This window comes from Sardina pilchardus, chromosome 12 (genome assembly GCF_963854185.1).
Source record: "Sardina pilchardus chromosome 12, fSarPil1.1, whole genome shotgun sequence".
Lineage (NCBI taxonomy): Eukaryota > Metazoa > Chordata > Actinopteri > Clupeiformes > Clupeidae > Sardina > Sardina pilchardus.
Genome location: NC_085005.1, coordinates 19,300,145 through 19,322,513, shown reverse-complemented (window position 1 = coordinate 19,322,513; position 22,369 = coordinate 19,300,145). Strand labels below are relative to the sequence as shown.

General features: G+C 45.3%; 1 protein-coding gene across 1 annotated transcript; it reads left to right on the top strand.

The window, feature by feature from the left end:
• Positions 1-1,977: 1,977 nt before the first annotated feature.
• sgpp1a (sphingosine-1-phosphate phosphatase 1a) lies at positions 1,978-22,144 on the top strand. Its single transcript, XM_062550098.1, has 3 exons — positions 1,978-3,139; positions 8,715-8,804; positions 17,189-22,144. Exons 1-3 carry the CDS (start codon positions 2,390-2,392, stop codon positions 17,738-17,740), a joined length of 1,392 nt encoding a protein of 463 aa, XP_062406082.1. The 5' UTR covers positions 1,978-2,389; the 3' UTR covers positions 17,741-22,144.
• The last annotated feature ends 225 nt before the right edge of the window (positions 22,145-22,369 follow it).

Genomic DNA, 22,369 nt, shown 5'->3' with positions numbered 1-22,369 from the left:
AGGATGTGTCTCATGACCAAGTCCTCTGGCTTCAATAAGGCCTGGTTTGTTGTTAGTGCTTCACGCAGTGAGGTGCATGTACTATGCAAACTTATGGTTGTGCATACTTGCAAAATGGCACGTTACCGAACAAAATATTCTTTTGATTGTTTTTTCATTTTTTTTTTTTATCCCCCAACTTTGGTGGTGGTGCGTTTTCACCCACCCCTTCACTTGCCCTTACAAACACGACTTACATTAACATTGGTTTCATTAATGAGCCATGCAGGCTTTGATCCTCTCTGCTGCATGGTGAACCTTTGAAAGTTTGCTCTTTGATCACAGTAAGGCCACCCCCCCCCCCCCCCCCTTCTATAAATCCCTATGGCAATGTGGGTTTCTCTTTTTTTTTTCCGGGTGTCGGAGCTTAACAAGGCCAAATGGAGTTGGAATAAGGAGGAGAGGAGAAATGAGAGTAAGCCCTTTTGGAAAGGCTTATAGAATGGAATTCCAGATAGAGTTCCATGCTCAAAGGGTAGACCGGCTGTGATGGCATTTATTCTGTCCAAACAGATGAATCTCATGCGGAGACATTATTATTATTAGGGAGCTCTGGCCAAGAATTGTGCACAGTATTTCTCAGAATAATAAGCCATGGGTTGATGCATAATAAGCAAAGGCCATACTTTTCAGTTTAGGTTTGTTTAAACCCTGGCAAACATACCATTTGTAGTCTGTCTATCAATGTGAACAATGAAGCACATTGTTTAGAGACTAGTTCCTCAGAATGAATATAATATTAGTAAGTGCTATCAAAGAGCAATGGTGGTCAGAACACAGGACCAATAGACTGATCCCCTCCCACACTCATTGTAGATTCATCAAAAAAAATCCCAGTTAAAGACTTAAGTATATTGATTTGAATAGGGGTACATAGGCTATACATATTACTTTATATCAACAGTGAATTTTTAAGATGTATATTAAGTTTTTATCTATTCAGACCTATTTAAGCCCATATGAACATGATACTAGCCTACTGTGTGTGCTGGTTTATTAGTGATGCTTAAACTCCCCTGTAGGCCTAAAGGATTTTCTGCAGGACATCTCTGCACGATATCTCCATTAATGACCTTGAGTGGAACAGAGAGTGTGCTGCTTATCAATTGCAATCCATCCTAAACAGATACGTTACATCTAACTTGCGTCACATCAGATATCAGATGTGAGTTAAGTCTATGTAGGAAAAGATGGGTTAGACTGCAAAGAAATGAACCAAAGGTTCAGTTAGACAAAAAAAATATATATAGTGTATATATATAAGTATTACATCACTGACTTACTGTAGCATGTGTTTACAAGGAGCCTACATGCCTTTTTTTAATGAAATGCATTGAGTAGATGGTCTAGCCTAATGTAAAACTGTCATACATAGGCTACAACCTCGCTACTATAGGCTACTGAAGAAATACCTTCCCATGTCAGCTCAAAATAAAGTAGGCCTATTTTCTTTACGGTTAACTGCAATCATAGGCCTACATGACAACGTCACAACTTCAGGGTTAGGCCTATTTGATTGATCTACAGTGATTATTATAAAATTGGTGAGTTGACTGGGTCCTGTCCTTGATGCTCTCACAAACTATTGGCTATCTGATATGGGCCCACCACTTAATTAGGCATAGGCCTACTGTGTTGGGTAATTTTGGAATGGTGCCATAGTAATTAGAAAGGCCGGGAATTATCAGGGAAGGTCAGGGTAACCTGAGATAATTTGTATCATTACACAGGTGAATGCCCTCTTGGTTGCAAATATGATTTATTATGTTGAAACATAATTTTGTTGCAGCACTTTTGAATTATACACAAAATTATATACTTCCCTCTAAGCTATGGCTAAGTGACCAAACTGTGCATTTTGTTTGAGAAATCCTGCCAACTGGACTCAGTTGGATTGAGAAATTATAACAATCATTTGATTCCTGACGGTGGCTCCATCGAAACGGGAACCTTCTCTACGTCATCGCTCTTGCGCGCACCCGTGGTTCAGATGATTTTACTCAGGCTATGGTCGTGCACAGTCGAGAGATTTGGAATGACAAGCACATTCTCTGTGCCTCAGAACAGTCGGGCGCAACCGTCTCAACGTATGTGATCAATGCGCCTGTCAAGATTAGGCGAGAGGTCTTCTACGTAAATCATTTTCGAAATTCACTTGCGCGACATTAGTACCGCTAGGAGAATCGTATGCGCGCATGCAAGTCCGTTAGCCAGCTAACGTTAGCTTTGCGAGCTAGTTGTATGCTTCAAGGCAGAGCAGTGGGAGCATAGACGCCCCACTCGCATCATCACCAGGCACGACGTTGCGTCTGTAATCACATGCGATTTTCTTTGGTTTTCACTTAGAACCATGGCGACTGACCTTATACAGGGCTTTGTTCGCCTTTGCCTGAACCTTCAGGACCCGAAGCATGTGGCGAGATTTCAAAAGCTATGCGGAGTCAGGGGGACCTTTCCCAGAAAATCTGCCAGGACAGAGGAGAGTGAATCGGAGCCTTCCCCTAACGGTACATGTGTCAAGCAATGTACAGAAGACAACATAGACGACGGGAGTGTTGTCGAGAAGCCAAGCGACCTTCGACAGAGAAAAGACAGAAGTTCAGAAACTTCTAAACAGGAAGAATGCTCGAATGGCTTGCTGAACGGGGCTGCAATGCCCGAAGAACAAAATACTCTTTCCGAGAGCTGTTCAAAAGCTGACAGCGAACGAGGGGGGTCGAAGGGAATTGTCAAGCCGCTCCGCAAGAACTCTTTGACCGGTGATGTTGGTCAGGAGTTCATTATCGAGAACAAGTTCCTCTTCTATCTCTTCACGTTTGGAACCGAACTAGGCAATGAGATGTTCTTCATCGTTTTCTTTCCCTTTCTCATGTGGAACGTCGACGCCTATGTCAGCAGACAGATTATCGTGGTGTGGGTGCTGGTGTTGTTTCTCGGACAGTCCACTAAAGACCTCATCCGGTGGACACGTCCAGCTTCACCGCCGGTGGTCAAAGTCGAGGTCTTCTACAATTCGGAATACAGCATGCCGTCCACCCACGCTATGACTGGAACTGCACTCCCCTTCTCTCTTTTCATGCTCACTTATGGTCGCTGGCAGGTAAGTCAGTCAATGGCACACGCTTCTCTAGATGATAAACAATCTCACACTGAAGCAGATAGTCTCACAGACAGTTGTGGTAGTCAGGGATTAAAGAAACCAGTTTATGTTAGCTACTGTATGGGCTTTTATCCAGATTCTAGGAGATAAACTCCTATAGACAGCTAGTTCTAAATCCCTACCGTCATCACTACGCACAGTCACACAAATGCAAAGTAAACAGTGACAAGAGGATAATGTTACTTAAGGGAGTTACCGAGAAATGCAAGTGAAAAATCAAAATCAGTCTAATTCTTCTTCTTTAGTTTATTGGCAGATTCAAAATCAGTCATTTGCATGCCTCGACCATATTGAAACACGTGCAAACTCATGGTGCAATTGTCATCTCTGCCCTAATAAATCGTGACTACGGTACGGTGATCCTATGGCCTGATCTCAAGGATGCTCGGGGGCTCCTCCTTCCTGAAATCTTAATTCACACGCACTGAAAAAAATAGGGCTGTGACGTCGTTAGCTACTTGTCAACCGACTTCGAACATCCCTACTTGCAAATGCATGTCACTAATTCAAGAGTAGCTGCTCAAACATTGACAGTATCTCAAGTGTATGGGTCAATAAATATTAGTATTTCTTATGCATAGTAGATATATGCAAATCACCTATTAAACACTGCAACAATAGCTGAAATTGTTACCCCATAAAAACCCCTTCGACCCCTCATTAGCTGTTTCACCAGCTTGGGGCAAAGCCAGAAAGGGGTTGCAAGGTTCATTTTGGACCCCACACACCACCTGAGAGTTCACATTTCAGCCTCAACTCTTCTATTCACAAAACCCTCAGTGCTCCTCCATGCCAGAGATTCAACAGTTAAAAAGAATGCTCTGATGTTTACTTGTGTTACTGCCCATCAGTAGATACAGAGACATTTCTGTTTTGGAAACTTGAGCTCATGGATGCAGTCAGACAGTGCTTACAGTATCAGTAGGCCGCTCCACACTTTTGAGATTGGAATGAGTTCTGGTTGCAAAGAATTTACGGTATTTGGTATAGCATTGATCTCTGTGACGGTCAATATTATTAAATGATTGCGTAGGAAACCAAACAGGCAAACAAAGGTTGTAAGCTATGTTTCTTGCTAATACAAAATGAAAGTGATCAGACTTTTTTCTTTAACCTAATACACATTGGGTTTTGCTCTGATGGACTGAAGTTCATCTCCGATACAATCTTCAGGGATGTGGTTAAAGTCCTGGTTTTCCTGTCAACCTGTACGTTGTCTGAAACTCTACATAAATTGACAAAGTCCCTTCCCTGGTAGCGTGTCCCAAAAGCTCACGCTTAACTCTCTTATCGTTAGCTGAGATATGCTAAGCTCAATCTTGGCAGACACACTGATAAACAAGGACATATCTGCCTTATCTACTTAGATTGGAATAGCATGTCATCATAATGAAGTAGCCTGCAGCAGTGTAGCATTCCTTTTTAAATCTCAGTCACTCACACAGTGAGACCAATGCATAGTCACTCCTGCATTGTATGGAAGAAGGAATGAATCTTAGACAAACTGAATCAGTATTCTCAGACACACTGAAAAAGGGTACTGTAACTGGCCCCCAACGCTTTCCGTAGTATCTGACAAAGATGTCTTCTTTTGACTCAACAAGAGGGAAATACATTCAGCATGACTGCCTGAGAACTATCCAGTCAAGACTCGATCTGCAGGCAGTCAACATGTTTGAGAATATGTTTGGTAGAGGTGCTTTGAGCGTAAAATATGATGACGGACATTTCCAAAAGTTCCCGGAGTATATGTTGACACCATTTTATTGCTAAACTGTCACAGTGTTCATGTGACTGACACAGTTTTTGTTGCGCTGTGTCTATAGATAAGTGTAGCCAACATATGATGCCTATGTTGTTTGCATTTGTTTTTGTACTGAGTTTATTTGTTTATTGTACTGTAAAATCATTTACTGTAAGTGTGCAGTATATGAGTCCAAGACAAATTTCCCCAAACGGAACAATAAAATTTAAAGGATATTGTTCATGACTAAGTGAGCTACGTTTGTTGCTTCTATAAGAAATAATGTCACCTTCTCAATTTTGTTGTATTGTTCGTTGCACACCATACTGGCTTCCGCTACATTCGCTAGGCTAACACTCTCTCTGGCACCATATGGGCCCTGAGAAACTTCTAGTGCTTTTATGGCCGTTAAACTGTAAAGAGGAGGTGAGTTAAAAAGGCATCAGCGAGTGGATCAGGTGATAACACACCATTCTCTCTGTTATCTTTGGCCCAGTTTGAATGCTTGCTTTGGTTTATAAAAGTGCACTAAAAGGACTGGTGTGAGCCTGTGGGAGAGAGTGGTGTGAGCGGCCGCACCCCATACCTCAGGCTTCGATTGGCCCTGGCCACGCGGCGTGAGATGGACGCCACAGGACGATTAGAGATAATAAAAGGCATGGTTAGGTCAACGTGCTTTTTTGGCCCCGTCGCTGTGCGGTCTAGTTTAGGTAGTTTGCAGAGTGTGTTTATCTTCTCCTTGCAGACCAGAAGGGGTCTGTGAACTTGAAGTGTCTCTTGTGTACCATTTCAGTGTCTTGGTCTTCTTGTTGGTGGATGTGTGTGCACAGTCCTAAGTTATCCTCCAGATGGGAAGAAAAGAGCTGGCCAAAAAATGCAAAATATGTCTTGCGAAACAATACAATTAGCTCTTTCCTCCGTGCTGCACATATTTTCCTATGGTCGACCAGAGGGCATCTGCTCCTATCTGACCTTGCTACCCCCTTATGTAGTCTATCACCATCTATGCGATACATCAGGAAGCCTGGAACAATGACTCCGGCTTAGGTTTCCGTCTCTCTCGTTCGCTTTGTACGCGGTTGTGTCGACTGGCTGCATCCTGATGCTGTAGGTCTGGCTAAAAGCACAAGCCACACATGTAAGCTAAGCTACGTTTCAGAGCCGGTTAAAGAGCCAAACGAAATTCAAAGTGTTGGATCAGCAAGTCCAAAATTTGAAACGCGTGAAAGACAGTGGAGCTTTATGTGGATTAAGAGCCCGTGCCTGGCACACGATTCGTGGAATGGGTTCCAATCGAGCAGAACCTGGACAGCACGAGGTTGGCCTACATGTTCCAGTTAGACAGGTTTGCGGAAAATCGCCTCCATGTGCTTCTCTCTCTCATCCATGTGTGTGTGTGTGTGCAATGCATGTCCCCGATCTTTTCCAGAATATTCCTTAGCTCGTTGGCTGCTGAGATTTACGCTCCTGGTTGCGTTTAGTTGAGCTTACCACTGACCCCAGAGCAGCAGATGGGGAAGGAAATGACAGAAGTGGACGCCCACGCTCTACATCGTCCAAACCCCTTCACCATCAACCCACACACACATATGTACCATCAACACACACACACACACACACACACACACACTCACATGCACATTTCCCCCAATAATAACCCTCACTCTACATCCGACCCTCCCCCCCCCTACCATCAACCCACACACACATATGCCATCAACCCACACACACACACACACACACACACATTTCTCCCGATAATAACCCTCCCTCACTCAGTTGGAGGTGGTCTTGAAGGGGTCGTACTGCTCACCGCACATCCAGCCCCTCAGAGTTTCCTCCTCAGGAGATCTGACTGACCAGATGTCCAGGACACCTAGTGGTTTCCAACACCACACCCAGAGGCCTGATGGCTCGTGGCGAGCGGGCGGGCGGGCAGGCAGGCAGGCAGGCAGGCAGGCAGGCAGCTGCAGGCGTGTGAGATGAGGGGACCACATCTGAGGGCCTAGCGTGGCTGGCCATGGGCAGCCTACCCGGATGACCTCATCAAACACGGCAGTGACCTGACAGCCGTGTGTGTGTGTGTGTGTGTGTGTGTCCCTGTCTGTAGAGGCCTGACCCTGCCACCAGTAAAAGAAAGACAGGAGCGGAGAGGGCTTGTGCTGCGGTACAGATGTTGTGACCTGACCGTCCCCTGTGTGTGTGTTTGTGTCTGCGTGGGTGTATGCGTGTGGACGGCTTTATGGTAATCCATGCAAAACAAAGCAGCCTTTCTCCCTTCCGCAGCCCGCCAACTAGCTGGGTTGAGACAAGGCTATAGTGCGGGCCTCCCTCCCTCCCTCCCTTGTTTTCTCTCTCTCTCTCTCTCTCTCTCTCCCCCTCCACATTGTGGTCTGAGAAGGGGAGTTATGCCAGAGCCGTGAGAGCCGTGTATGTGCGTGAGCGAGAGAGTGAGAATGTGGGTGGCAATAACCTATGTGTTTTCGGTGAGAGAGGCCCTGGCCAACATTGCCCGCAGGCAAAATCCAAGCCGTGTGTGTGTGTTTGTTTGAGGGTGGTCTTCCGTGACTTACAGGCCATATCCTGTAAGTCCAGGGCCGCTCCGTCGTTTAGCATGGAACGGGCTCTGGAGAGGTCAGGGAAGTTTGAGGGAGAGAGCAATGTGTGTGTGTGAGGTGGAGATCATAGTCCTGTAGTGGTGTTGTTTTGTGCTGTTTTTTTTTTTTTGTCTGCCAAATCGATGATGATCCCGCATGCTTGCTAAATGATGTCATCAGCCGTGGGCTGTGACCTGGCTGAAGGGTCAAGGGGACTTGCCCAGTAACAGCAAACCAAATGAGAGAGAAGGTCTTTATGAGAAATGGATCCGGCGCTGTTTAGACTGGTCATCCATGCCAGACCAAGGCTGCATCCTACTCGGGAGCCGAGGCACTTAAAGCCCGCCATTCTAGTGAAGGATTGTGGAGCTCTCGTGCGCCCAGAATAGCATGCTGTTTAGCTGGAATTGTATGACATAGGCATTCTGAGCATTTTGTTACAGAGCCAGCCAGTACTGTTTTTGTAACACACAAACAAACACACTCACTCACACTCACACACACACGCACATGCATGCACAAGCACAGGCACACTCACACTCACAACAGACAACTAAAACTCTGCGTAGAGCAAATCTCAATAAAAAAAGTGTTTTGGATTACAATTATGGACTGTGCCTTTTAATAAAGGCACCAAATGCCCCTGAACCGTCAGCTACTTATTTGCCGTTTCCCTGACTGATTCTCACAGTGGACCTCTCACTCTTGGGCGACGCTCGTCCTTTGCCAGAGGGTTTTGCTTAACAGCAGTGATCACACGGAACAGGCCCCGCATGTGGCGTTAAAGTAAAAGGCCATTGTTTGACAGTGATCTCTCTTTGAGCCCCTGTTTGTATGTCTATTGGCTCACACTTAGGAGTTTCTGGTTCTGACAGGGGCAAGTTTGAGGAACCTACCTGTGTGTGGTTTTTTTTTGTGTGTGTGTTGTGTGCGCGCACACGCACACACACACACAAACCAGTTCGGGCTCTTAAGCTGACTCTGGCATTCTGCGTAGTGTCCAGCAAACAGATTGTTATGCCAACAAAGCTTTGACCTGGTTCCAGATCACGGTGAGTTATTTTCATGGAAAGGGTGAACCTATTGAACTTCAATAACCACACATCTCTCCTTGTCTACCCCCCCACCCTCCCCCTCTTCTTTTGTTCTCTCTCCCTTTCTGTTCTGCTTGCAGTACCCATTTCTCTTTGGTCTGAGCTTGGCGGTCTGCTGGAGTTTCCTGGTGTGCATAAGCAGAATCTACATGGGCATGCATTCTGTGCTGGTGAGTAGAGAGTATTGAGCACACACACACACACACATGCAGAAGCTTGACACATAGACACACACACACACACACATGCGCGCATACACACACACACACACACACACACACATGCAGAAGCTTGACACATAGACACACACACACACACACACACACATACACACACATGCATAATCTTGACACATATACAGTACTTGCACACACACACAAGCGCGCATGCACACCACCACTCACAGGCCTTTTACCCAGTCTTAATGGGACACGACTTCATCTGGCTTTTTCCCTGTACATACATTATATATATTACTTTATATAATACTATATTGGAAATATATTCATTTACCATCTCAGTTGAGCAAATACAACACAATACAACCATCTGCAAGCGTCCTGACGCTGCACCAACATGCATCTTGGCCTGAGGAGAGGCATCTTGGCACCTGTTGTGCCAACACACATGAGCAGCCTGTCAGCAGCGACTGGAAAACTGCACTGTGAACTGTTGCAGCACGTGTGCTAAGTGCTTCACACCTCCTGAATACTGTGGAGTCATTCTGGAGATACAGATGCTCTCTTTCTCTCTCTCTCTCTCTCTCTCTCTCTCTCTCCACATCTCTCTCTCTCTCTTTCTCTCTCTCTTTATCCATCTGTTTCTGTCTCCATCTCTATCTCTCTCTTCTCTTTACATCTCTCTCTCTCTCTCTCTCTCTCTTTCTCCATCTGTTTCCCTCCCTCTCTCTTGGTGGCTAAATGTAGTTCCTGTGACTCACCAGTGACTCAGCTGCATCTGCACTGCAATGTGAGGATTCGGTTAACTTAAGTACGACACAAACACACCAGATAGGCCTCTGTCATCACCACACACACACACACACACACACACACACACACACACACACACACACACATTCTTTTAACAGTCGCCTTGTGCCGCCATGTTTGTGTCGCTGGTTGTTTTGGCGCAGCCGGATGCTCCCTGGGGCAGTGTGTGATAAGTGGCGCAGACGAGACAGATGGGAAGGGGAACAACACAGGATGTCCGTGACTCATCACTACTGATTGATGGCTTAGCACAATGCCACTGTGTGTGTGTGTGTGTGTGTGTGTGTGTGTGTGTGTGTGTGTGTGTGTGTGTGTGTGTGTGTGTGTGTGTGTGTGTGTGTGTGTGTGTGTGTGTGTGTGTGTGTGTGTGTGTGTGTGTGTGTGTGTGTGTGTGTGTGTGTGTGTGTGTGTGTGTGTGTGTGTGTGTGTGTGTGTGTGTGTGTGTGTGTGTGTGTGCGCGCGCTGCGCCTGTGTTAGGTATTGGGTCATTCCGTGTCAAATCACCCAATTTCAGCCAATTTGGAAAGTGACCCTCTCCAAAAAAATCTGAAATAAATCACAGGTGTTTGTAGCCTAGACCTATGCACAAATCTTAAATAGTATGTCTGGATCACTAATGGTTTAAAAACTGCAGCCCTTTGAAGCTTCAAGTCATTTTAAGCATTGTGGTGAACAATCCTTTTTGGTCAACTTGCAACGTTATTGGTTCTTTTGGTATTTCACACACATCAGTGAAACTATGTGAATGGAAGCACATTTTCCTGTTGAATTAAGAAATCTAATCAGATGAGATGTGTCTTGTGTAATTTCCCCTCTGCAAAGCTCTGAAAATGGCTATAAATTCATTATGTGAAAAGACATCATCACTTTTGAAGGCTTCTCATTCGAAAGGTATGTGCCACAAATTTCATCAGGTTTTTTTCCCACTCATATATGGACTATAAGGTCATGTCCATGCATCAACTTTGGTTGTAATCGTTGTCATATTGTCAGAGCATTTTGTTTTAATTGGGCTTGATTTTCAAAAAGCCCATTTTCGTCCTATCATTTCACCATGTGGACAGTTAACAGGATTTTTTAAAATTTTACCATATCACATTCTGTATGTGAGGATCATCTGTCCAAAATGTGGGCTTGTTGCTGAGTTTCTTTATTGGAGATATGATTTTTGGAAAATATTCTCTATAAATCCACTGAACTTGCATTGGATCTGCAGTACCACTTTGCACCACATGGGGTGCTCTTTTAATACAATGGAAGTCAATGGAAGAGTAAGAGATTCACTTGTTTGCTGCACATATCCAATCTAAACACACATTTTATGGTTCATAGTTGAATTTCTCCAAGTAATTATTGCAACATGAACAACATACTACTCATAAATAAATCTTATTTAGAGAAAATAAGCGGATCAAGCAAATTATACACACATAAGACTGACTGGTCATCATACATACAAGATACTTGATGAGTTATCTCCTTTTCATGAATGCGTCTTGGATCCAGGCAATAGCGTTTTGAGCCCTCATACCTTTTGATTAAAACTTTTATGTGATGGAAACATGCATGGTCATCTTCATCAAGTGAAATATCTGCTCTAAACTGCATCTGACGCTTTTTCTGCATCTGATAATGCACTGAATTCTTGAAACCCCTTTTTTCTTGAATATGTTCATGACTCTCATTTTCCAACTTCTATGGTGGTGTAGAAAACTGTTACAAAGATGGCAAGCTAAATCCTCTTGCTGCATGTATGATCAGTCAGTCTTATGTGTGTATATTTAGCTTGATCAGTTTATTTAGCTAAATAAGATTTATTTATGAGTAGTATGTTGTTCATGTTGCAATCATTACTTGGAGCAATTCAACTATGAACCATAAAATGTGTGTTTAGATTGGATATGTGCAGCAAACAAGTGAATCTCTTACTCTTCCATTGACTTCCATTGTATTAAAAGAGCACCCCATGTGGTGCAAAGTAGTACTGCAGATCCAATGCAAGTTCAGTGGATTTATAGAGGATATTTTCCAAAAATCATATCTCCAATAAAGAAACTCAGCAACAAGCCCAAATTTTGGACAGATGATCCTCACATACAGAATGTGATATGGTAAAATTAAAAAAAATCCTGTTAACTGTCCACATGGTGAAATGATAGGACGAAAATGGGCTTTTTGAAAATCAAGCCCAATTAAAACAAAATGCTCTGACAATATGACAACGATTACAACCAAAGTTGATGCATGGACATGACCTTATAGTCCATATATGAGTGGGAAAAAAACCTGATGAAATTTGTGGCACATACCTTTCGAATGAGAAGCCTTCAAAAGTGATGATGTCTTTTCACATAATGAATTTATAGCCATTTTCAGAGCTTTGCAGAGGGGAAATTACACAAGACACGTCTCATCTGATTAGATTTCTTAATTCAACAGGAAAATGTGCTTCCATTCACATAGTTTCACTGATGTGTGTGAAATACCAAAAGAACCAATAACGTTGCAAGTTGACCAAAAAGGACTGTTCACCACAATGCTTAAAATGACTTGAAGCTTCAAAGGCCTGTAGATTTTAAACCATTAGTGATCCAGGTATACTATTTCAGATTTGTGCATAGGTCTAGTCTACAAACACCTGTGATTTATTTCAGATTTTTTCGGAGAGGGTCACTTTCCCGCACTGGGTGATTTGACACGGAATGACCCTATTTGTGTGTGTGTGGTCGTTCCATCTGTATTAAGTATTGGTGTGTGTGTGTGTGTGTGTGTGTGTTCGGTATGTGTTCGGTATGTGTGTGTGTCGGGGTGTGCCTGTGCTCCATACTGCGTGTGTGTGAGTGTGTGTGGCTGCGTCTCTGTTAGGTTTGTGTGTGTAGATGTGTGTGTGTGAGTGTGTGGATGCGCCTGTGTGTGCGTGTGCGTGCGTGTGCATGCGTGCGTGCATTCTCGAATCAGGCACGGAATTGACGTCACCCCCTCAAGACCAGGCGTCAGACAACTTGTACTGCTATTGAGCCTGTGCCACGCACAGCCCTGACAACGAGGTGTGAGTGTCTTTCTATTTAAAGCCCCGTCATCCACTGGGGCATCGTTCCGTCCGCATCCTAAAATTAACAGAAGATCACGCCCCCCACCGGCTCCCTTCCCAGACTTGGATTGGAGAAAAATCACCACTGTGCAACACTCAGTGTACAACAATCCGTCTGAGATGCTGGCTCACGTTCAGCACGGCTCTGGAGGGATGGAGAGAAGGCATCGGTCGCTAACAGTGACGTAATCTGCACTTATCGCAATTGCTTGCTTGCATGAAGGGGGGGAAGAAGAAAAAGAAGAGAGAGAGAGAGCGAGCGAGAAGGAGAGAGAGAGAGAGAGAGAGAGAGCGAGACTGATAGGGGGCTCTGAGGGGGCTGGAGTGCATGTGTAAAGGATACTGCAGGAGTGCATTATTCACTTCATCCCCCCACATCATCACCCAGCTGTACAGCATCCACAGAACTGGGTCAGCGGGAGCTGTGATGGAGATGGATTACGATTGGCCAGTGGGTCCACTGATCCCACCCGCTTGGAGCTAATTGGCCGAATCAGAACAGTGTGTTGTTCACCAACCGGTCTTGATCTCAGTAGCAAGCTTGAGGCTGAGCTGTGTGAATGGGGAATGGGCTGTAGAATTGAAATGTGGGGACTACATGGTGTGTGCTGTGCTGAAGGCAATTATTGAGAGGCTGTTGTCCAGAAGCTTTTTAAAGCCTTCTTGTGTGCTTAAATGAATATATCGGTGATATACCGCTGAGAGTTTCTCTTAAGTAGGTTCTTTGAAAAGCCGACGGAGCGTTACTGGGGCCTTTTCTCTTTGTCTGTCCATTCCAAACAGATGATCAGGAATTTGACTTCCAAGGTGTTTGTGAAGTTCTGAAAAGATGGTAGGCGTGTGGGGAAATATTAAGTTGTTAGACTAGTTTTAAGATCCTCCTGCTTCGTATCACCAACTGTGAAGAGCAAATCGTAGTTCTAAATGGGGGTCATTGACTCACTCTCACTGTGACCTCTAATAACACTGTAATAAAGCTGATAGCGTGTCAAAGGTACACTATGCAAGATTCTCACGTTCACAAGGCCAATTTGATGCTAATCGAACTTGTAATTTAGGCGAATCGTTCACCTAGCGTAGCTATACAGCGTAGACGTACCGTAGCACGAGTCGCTACCGAGAAAACCAGCAAGGCAATTTTGCAACCATGCAACCAGCTTGAGGGAGCTCTACAGGGAGCTCTACAGTTGCCGTGTGTGTGTGTGCATGCGTGTGTGTGCGTGTTTGCATGTGCGCGCGTGCGTGTGTGCGTGCGTGTGTGTGTGGAAACTGAAGAGCACTCTGAGCATTAAATGCACACAATCTCTGATGCAGTTAACGCTCACAGAGGCCACCGACGGCTCGAGCCGAAGTGGAGCACCGTCGCAGGTTCATCAGGTTTGATCTCCCTCGTTTTGCTGAGGTCGGCGAGCAGAGTCCACCGTGAGCCACCTCACCGCAAGCCACGTCTTCCCCCCCCTCCCGGGTCACCTCTCCTCCACTGCCTGGAGCTGTTGGAGCCCCCGTGGCGTATGAGCACGATTACTACAGAGGGGGTGGTCAGGGTCAACTGAGAGATAGGTGCGATAAGTTTCAGAGGAAAAGAGACAACAGATTCAGCACTTCAAAGAAGCAGGGACAGATTCTTGCGAAGGATGATTTTCTAACTGGGTGATATGAGAAGAGAAATAAGGTGAAAGGGAGAGAAAGAGAGAGAGAGGGAGGGAGGGAGGGAGAGAGAGAGAGAGAGAGAGGGCCTCCCCCAGTGAGAGCTCAAACAGGAAGTTGGTATGACGGGCTCTTATTGGCTGCTAGTGGAAGCCAAGGATAATGTTTATGCTTTGTGTTGGCCTGGCCCTGCACCACTACGATTAGAGAGCGGGACTGGCTCGTGTTCTGTTGTCACACAGAGCTCTCGAGCCTATTTCTTGGAAAAATTGAAATTCGACTCAGGCTCAGTTTCTACGTGGTATCGCTCTCCTGCCATCTTACTCTTTAGACGTTAATCTCGGATGGATGGTATGTTAATCATACTTTTAGGAAAGGAAGCGATAAACCTGGCCTGATTTGACAACCATTAATAATGCATTAAATCAATAATGAATGGGCTTCATGCTGTTATAGTATGGCCTGGTAGCATTTTATTGAGGTGACTGAGATACAAGATGTACCGTACTAAAAATGCATTGTGTGGAGCAACTGCCAGCAGTTATCATTCTTACAACATATTTTGTTTTTAGATTAGATTTAAACCCTCACTCACAAGGTTTCAAAACACGGCCCCATGTGTCATAGCACAATTCCTCCCAGGCCTATAATTTGACTCTGCTATGTCAAAACAGTCTGGCATGTGATGATGTACATTGCCCAGGTCTTTGACATTGTTTTCAACCTCGTTTGTGTAGTGTGGCGCAGGCTGATTCAGTGAGTTGCCCTGAGAACAGTGTGTAGGATGAAGGAAGTATTCGCCGAGTGTGGGTGAGATCACAGACACATGGCCAGAATAGTGAGAGGAATGTCAATGCGAATAGTGATTAGTGGCCACTGGCCAGTGTGTTACACACACAGGAATTTGGCCTCTTTATCCGTCCTTGAGTAGTGAACACACACACACACACACACACACACACACACACACACACACACACCCTCACGAGTTGTGAGCACTTTTAGAGAGTTCTGCTCTAGCTGCCTTTGACTTCCACTGCATCTTCCAATGAATGGCACCTTCATGAATTTTCCCTTTATTTGAATTTTATTTCAAATCGATTTTAATTGAGCCTGCGGTTCCTATTTGGTTCATAACAGGTCATTTCTTTTTATCCAGAAGTGCTGATCTCTTGTGAGGAACAAGAGCGCCCTTTGGCCTCCTAGTGTCTTTGGAGACCTGGCAGAGTTTCACAAGTCTGGGATCAGAAGTCAAACCAGAGCATGTGTGCATGTGCAGTCGCTAACAGTTGGCTTCTTGTGTCACTGTGTGTGTGTGTGTGTGTGTGTGTCAGCATGAGTGAGTGCATGTGTGTGCACTTGTGTGTGGCTTGTGTGTGGTTGGAATTTTATTTTTCTTATTAGGCCTTTATTTAGCATTGTGACGTACATATGGCTTCACGGTGGTTTAGTTTGCAGCCATTAGAAAGTACACCAAACTCAAACTGGATAGTACTTTTAATAGTAAAGTAAAAAATATAGAGTGTTCAGAAAGACCTCACTATTATAGTATAAGTCCACAAATGATATACCAATACTGATTTTAATCGTTTAAATGGAAATAATAAGTAGTTGCAGTAATACTGTTACCAGGTAGTTGTAGAGTTACAGTAGTTGTTGTTGTAGTAGTAGTAGTAGCAGCAGCAGCAGCACATACATGTGTATTGCATCAGTAAGCAGTGGAAAGTAGTAGTAGTAGTAGTAGTAGTAGTAGTTGTGCTGGTGGTAGTAGTAGATGTAAGTTCCATTGTGGCTTCAGCTGATAGGAATGTAAATGTGGACTTAGGTAGGCACTTATGGAATGTCATCTCATCTCTCTCACTCACTCACTCACTCACTCACACTCTCTCTCTCTCGCTCTCTCTCTCTCTCTCTCTCTCTCATTCACTCTGATATACACACACGCACACAGAAACACACATAAAGGGCAAAGTGTGATTGCATTAAGAATGTCAGGGCCAACCCTTGCCACCCACGAGAGAGCCCTCCAGCGCTGGCCTTTGGCCCACTGTTATTGGGCCATTGAGTGGAACCGGGGGACCAGCCAGTTCCACACATGATACAGTTGGCTCAGTGCCTCCACCTCGGGCACCTTGTTGATACACAAATAAGCCCTCTGTCCGTATTGACCCACTCTGTGGCTAAAGTGTCGAGGTCCGACAGACAAATGGTGTCCTCGGTTGGGCAGGCCATGTTTCCTGTGCAGCCAGTCAGCCCCTGGGAAGGGTAGAGACTTCTCATCGTCTTCTGTCTTTTCTCACTTTAAAGCTGTTTCTGTGATAAAATGTGTTTTATAAGAGTTGTGGACACCAAGCAGCAGCTGGTTGCACCACACTGTGTGTGTGTGTACAGTATGTGTGTCTTTGTGTGTGTGTGTGTGGTGTGTGTGTGTGTGTACTGTGTGTGTGTGTGTGTGTGTGTGTTTTGTATCATAGCAACTGAAACTATAAATCAGACTATGTCTTGGGACACATCAGCACTAAATTCTGAGTCAATGTGGAACAGGAAGTTTCCGAGAACATGTTGTTGACTGCACTGTTTTTTGGGAAGATGCATCTAAAGCATAAGCGAGAATACTTTCCCTGAGCACAGCAACGTGAGCTGAGCTGTGCCTTAAATGAACTCTGAACTCTTCAAGCTGCCATGGTTTGGTTATCTATCTAACTCAGCCTTTACCCCCTCCCCCCACTCTCTCAATCTCTCTCTCTCCCTCTCTCTCTCTCTCTCTCTCTCTATCTCTCTCCCTCTCTCCCCCTCCCTCTCTCTCTTTCCCTCTGTTCTACAGGAGGTCATCACAGGGTTCCTGTACAGCGTCCTCATCCTGGCCGTCTTCCAGCCGCTGCTGGACGGCATCGATCAGTACTACCTGGCCGGCGCGCACGCCTCCCTGGTGATCGCGCTGGTGCACGTGGGCCTGGGCCTGCTGGCCTTCTCGCTGGACACGTGGAGCACGTCGCGCGGCGACACGGCCCAGGCCCTGAGCACCGGCGCCGGCGCTGCCCTGGCCTCGCACCTCAACCACCGGCTGGGCCTCCAGCCGGACCCGTCGCTGGAGCTGCTGCCGCTGGCCATGCCGGCGGTGGACGGGCCGCTGCTGGGCCGAGCGCTGGCCCGGCTGCTGGTGGGCGTGCCGGTGCTGCTGGCCACGCGGGCCGCCATGAAGACGCTGACCATCCCGCTGGCGTGCCGCGTGTTCGGCGTGCCGGCGGGCGACGTGAGGGTGGCGCGGCAGCACGCGGGCGTGGAGCTGACCTACCGCTACCTGGTCTACGGCACGGTGGCCTTCAGCTGCGTCTTCCTCGTGCCGCTGCTCTTCGACTACCTGAGCCTGTCCTGAGTCGCCTCGCCTGAAACCTGACCCCCACCCTAAACCACAGCCCCCCCACCACACACACACTCACACAATCTTCACCCCACCACCACCTCACCCCAACCCATCCACCCTCCTCACACCTAGCCATTTCAGTTACCCCGTTGTCCAGCTCTCTCGTCCCAAAACCCTGCACTGGCCCCCCTCCTCTGTCCAGTCTCCCAGACCCTCATGTGTAACCTCAGCACACTCAACATGGGCCCAGTGCCACCTCCATTATTGCCAATATTCAAGAGTTCTTGCATAGAACAGAATGAGGGGGAAGGGCCTCAAGAGTGACACACCCCTCCTGAGCGGCACAAAGTAACTGGCCAACTCAGCCAAAACAGACGTTCCTTGAACAGTTCCTCTTAAGAAGTATTTGCTGTTTGCTGTTTTTTTTTGTGGTTTTCATTAATGGTTGCTGGCAGTCCACCAGTCGGGTAAAAGTGCCCTCAGAATGACCTATTCGCTCTGCCAAAATTTGAATTAAATGAGGTCTATCGCTTTGGTCCTTGGCTGGTATTGATTTTAGCTGAGACATGCCCTCCTGCGGGCACCTTGCCTGCAGGTATATATCCTTATGGTGTGTGCCAGTAAACATCTACCCTTCATAGTGTAAATAAGGGACACTTTGCCATCTTAGGCTGCCTGTATACAACCTTGAGACCTCCAGATTTGGAGCTCAGCCCAAAACTAACACCCTACCACCATCCCCCACACACACACACCTTAAAATCCAGAGCTTTCCACAGGCCCTTTTTCATGTGGCACCTTCCCCCGACTGCGGTTCCGTCGCGTCTGATTCCTGTTTGTTTGACCAGATCCTTCCGCGATCCCGTCGCCCCCCAGCATATAGTACACTGCGGCTGCACCCACCCATCCTGCGTCATTGTGACCCCCCCCTCCCTCCCCCCCAACCATCACCACTCTCCTCGGACAATGTCCTGGCTCCTTGCCCACTTCTTAAAACATTGGCTCTCCTGACATTGTCCATTCTAGTTCCTCTCCACACACACACACACACACACACACACACACATATACACACACACACCTACACACATACACACACACACGCACACACACACACACACACACACACGCACATGCACGGACGCCGACTGTGCTTTGAGAAGGGTGTGTTGAGCATCTGGGACTGGCTACTCTGCTGTATACTGCTGTGTGTGCTGTACATTCCCTCTTTTGTAGATAACATGGACCATTGTGAGCCTCCCCGCCACATATTGTGTTGTCATGGAGCCTCCCATTCCTTTTGTTGTTGGAAGCCAAAATATGTATTACTGTGGGAAACGGGGAACCTTTCCAAAGACGAGTGGCAATTACTGTATGTTTTTGTTACTTGTAAAGGCACGAGTTTGAAAAGTGGAGTTTGAATTGAGGGTGAAGGAACTAGGGGATGGGAATTTCCAGAGCTACGCGTTTAAAGCTCCCTGGAGACGTTCTGTGAGGGCCATATTGTGAGACTGTGTAAAGTGAATGTTTACCGCAGGGCATTCATGGGAAATGTAGTCTTAGGTCTCTGGCGCATCCATGACTGGTTGAGGAGTCTTCTTTAGGCCAAGTAACATCACGTGTGTTGTGGGCAGCTGCCTGTAGAAATAGGCCTGTGAAGTCTGTACACACTGGGGTTTTCATGTAAAGATAATTATGTTAATATGCTATGCTTTATGGAACAATAGGCAACAGTTCAACAATTTCCCAACAGTGGTCTCTTTTTTTATTTTATTTTATTTTATTTTTTATTTTTTTATCTATTCATGTGGACTGTGTAAATGTGGTTTACTGGGAAGTTCTCATACTCATTTTTGCACAACACACTGTATTATATGTGCTCTTTAATAATGATCAGTATTTGTGCCCACAGTGATGTGTGCTATTTAACTTGATTTACTACAGTACTTCTTCTTTTTTTTTGCGTTATCCCTGAACACCCTTGGGACACTGTGGCCCCAGATGGACAGTATTAAAGCCATCGAGATGAGATCATCAGAAGTTGACGCTGAGGAAACGAATCTCATGACAACAACACGCGACCCAGCTTTGGTTTCTTCTTCTTCCTCCTCCTCCACACGTTCACTTCTCTCATCCCTCGGTTCTGACCTTTCTCCCCACTTTCCTTCCTCCCTTCCTTCCGTTCTTCCCCAATGCAGTTTCAGTTCTCGTCAAGACTTTCGATGTGTCATCTTCCGTGTTTTTTTTGTGCACTTTTTTTTACTGTAGCCAAATAGCGGGAGCTTGCCCTCTAGCCCAACTGAGACTACTTCCAGGGACCTATTTGTGAATGGGTAGAAAGGCATTTATGGCTTGAAAGGGCTACCTAATAATGTGGCATATATACAGATATGACTATATCTAATGATTTTGAAAATATAAGGTTACTTGCCAGGTCTGCTGATTCTATTCTTTGTTTGTAAAATATTGCCAACTAAAATGAGGCCATGTTTCATGTTTTAGATAGGTTGGTAATTGTGTTAATTCTGACAAAACCATGTATTTGCCATTATGTTTGTATGAATGTGTGTCTGTGTGCGTGCATGAGTGTGTACTCGCTTACAAGTGTGTAGGTGTAGCAGTGTGTGTACTTTGTATATGCAAATTTGCAGTATTTGTTGAACTTTTGTGGTAGGTGTGGTCAGACCTTGAAATACTCCAGTCTGTCCGTAGTGTCCAATCGAATGCCATCTAATTTCTCTGCTGACATCTGCCATTTCTTATTGGTCCAGACACCCCCCACCCCACCCCCCTCCCGAAATCTCCCCCAGTGCCTTGACTCTGTCTCTCAGGACCACTCAACCATTCAGGATCAAGGGGACATAGTCACCCTCCTGTTCAAGCTATTTTTGGGCTGTCAATTTGTCATGAACAACAACAACAACAACAAAAACAGAGCATATCTATTGTGTATATCATTTTTGTGAATTATTTTGTCTGAGTGGGTAATGTTGTGGGCCAACATCTGCCATAGATTTATATAATTTGTCAAATCTTTCTCTTTTTTTGATGAAAAACATAATCTTTTTTTTTTTTTTTTTTTGTATTTCTTGTTCAAATTATGTTTAAATCCTGGGAGCAAATATATTTTATCACATCAATTCTCCCATTAGTTGTAATTGAAATGTGACATGGTTTCCCTGAAATGTCTACCAGCGTATAAGTAAACAAGTTTGCACAAAGGGCTGCACCACAGGATGAGCAGGCCGGCTTTCCTTTCAGCTGTGTAAGCACGGCATTTTCAGAAAGTAAATATTTGAAGAGGACAGTATTCATATCTCTGATGTCTGATGCTCTGTTGTTCTTCAGTGGACATCTGAATGGGCCTGCTGTCCTCGTGGGAACTGTTTGAAGTTGGGTGTGCCTGTGTCTGAAGCTTTGTCAGTCGATCTCTTATTTTGGGGTCATCACATGTATGTGAAGGACACTACGATCATACTGACTTTAAGGAGCAGTCTTACAATCCTGGCGAAAGGTTGTTTATATTTCAGCTCAACAACAAATTATATTACATCACTCCATTTCATGCTCCTGAGGCAATGTTTTGATTGGCTGGAATTATTTTACGGCTTGGTCCAAGAAACGGTTTGTTTACCGTTCATGGAGCCAGGACTGTGTAAAAGTTTTGTTTTGATGTTTTTGTGCGGCTACACTTAGAAACAATTGAGAACTGTGAGTTATTCACTGAATTTGACCAAAAGCCATAGCCATGTAGTTAGTTTTCACATGTGCTTTAGCGTATTTGCATGGGATAAAGCCGCTTAGAAAAACAGTGTTTTGGGGACAGTTTTTTCATGGCCTAGTCTGCCATCCTGAACCAGTGGTCATCAATCGAGCCCAACTCGGACTCTACCAACCTGCTCAGACCTGTGTAGAACCATAGGCTACTCCCACCTGTCCCATCCCTCTTCTGCTGTCCTTCAGAAGCATATTAGGAAGAAAACAGAAACGCAGAAGTCAGTGTGCTTGTGTAATGCTATATGTTTAAAACAAGTATATCACTGAAATGCTAATGAAACCATACAATAATATATATTTTCCTTTTTAAAAAATGTAATTGATTCATAAGGGCAAAAGAGAGATTTGTTCAGCACCCTGTTGTCCTCCTCCATGGCTGCTCTTGATGGACTGCAGTAGGCTAGGCCTAGTACCCTTTCTTCAACCTCCCCATGTGTGGCCCCATGGTTGTGTCTGTATCATGAAAGATAGGCAAAGTGTTACAGAGATCAGGAATAGTTGCGGGAGAGGGAATGTATGAGGGTGATATGCATATGCAGGTTTGTACCTCAGTGTTAACAAAACAAAAGATGTATGTGTCATCCATTCAACTGTCTCGTTTGGGAAATGCTGAATAAAAACAATAGCTAATTTTACCTACATGATTGCATATTGTGTTCATTGAATTACAGTCTGCATTCTGACTAGGGAGTTGGAATAAGTGTGTAATACTGTGATCTGTGGTGAGTGTGTGGCCAGTTCCAGGCATTGTAAATTTCATCATTGGAAAATGTTTTCTCCTTGATCAGCTGAAATATCTGGCTCCTAACTTAAACTGACACACACATATTTTGATCCAAGTATGGCTTATTGCTTTTGAGTGGG

Excerpts from the sequence above, each read along its gene's own strand:
- sgpp1a (XM_062550098.1), top strand. The coding sequence starts at position 2,390 with ATGGCGACTGACCTTATACAGGGCTTTGTTCGCCTTTGCCTGAACCTT. Across the intron at positions 3,140-8,714 it reads TCACTTATGGTCGCTGGCAG|TACCCATTTCTCTTTGGTCT; the intron begins GTAAGTCAGTCA and ends TTCTGCTTGCAG. Across the intron at positions 8,805-17,188 it reads TGGGCATGCATTCTGTGCTG|GAGGTCATCACAGGGTTCCT; the intron begins GTGAGTAGAGAG and ends TCTGTTCTACAG.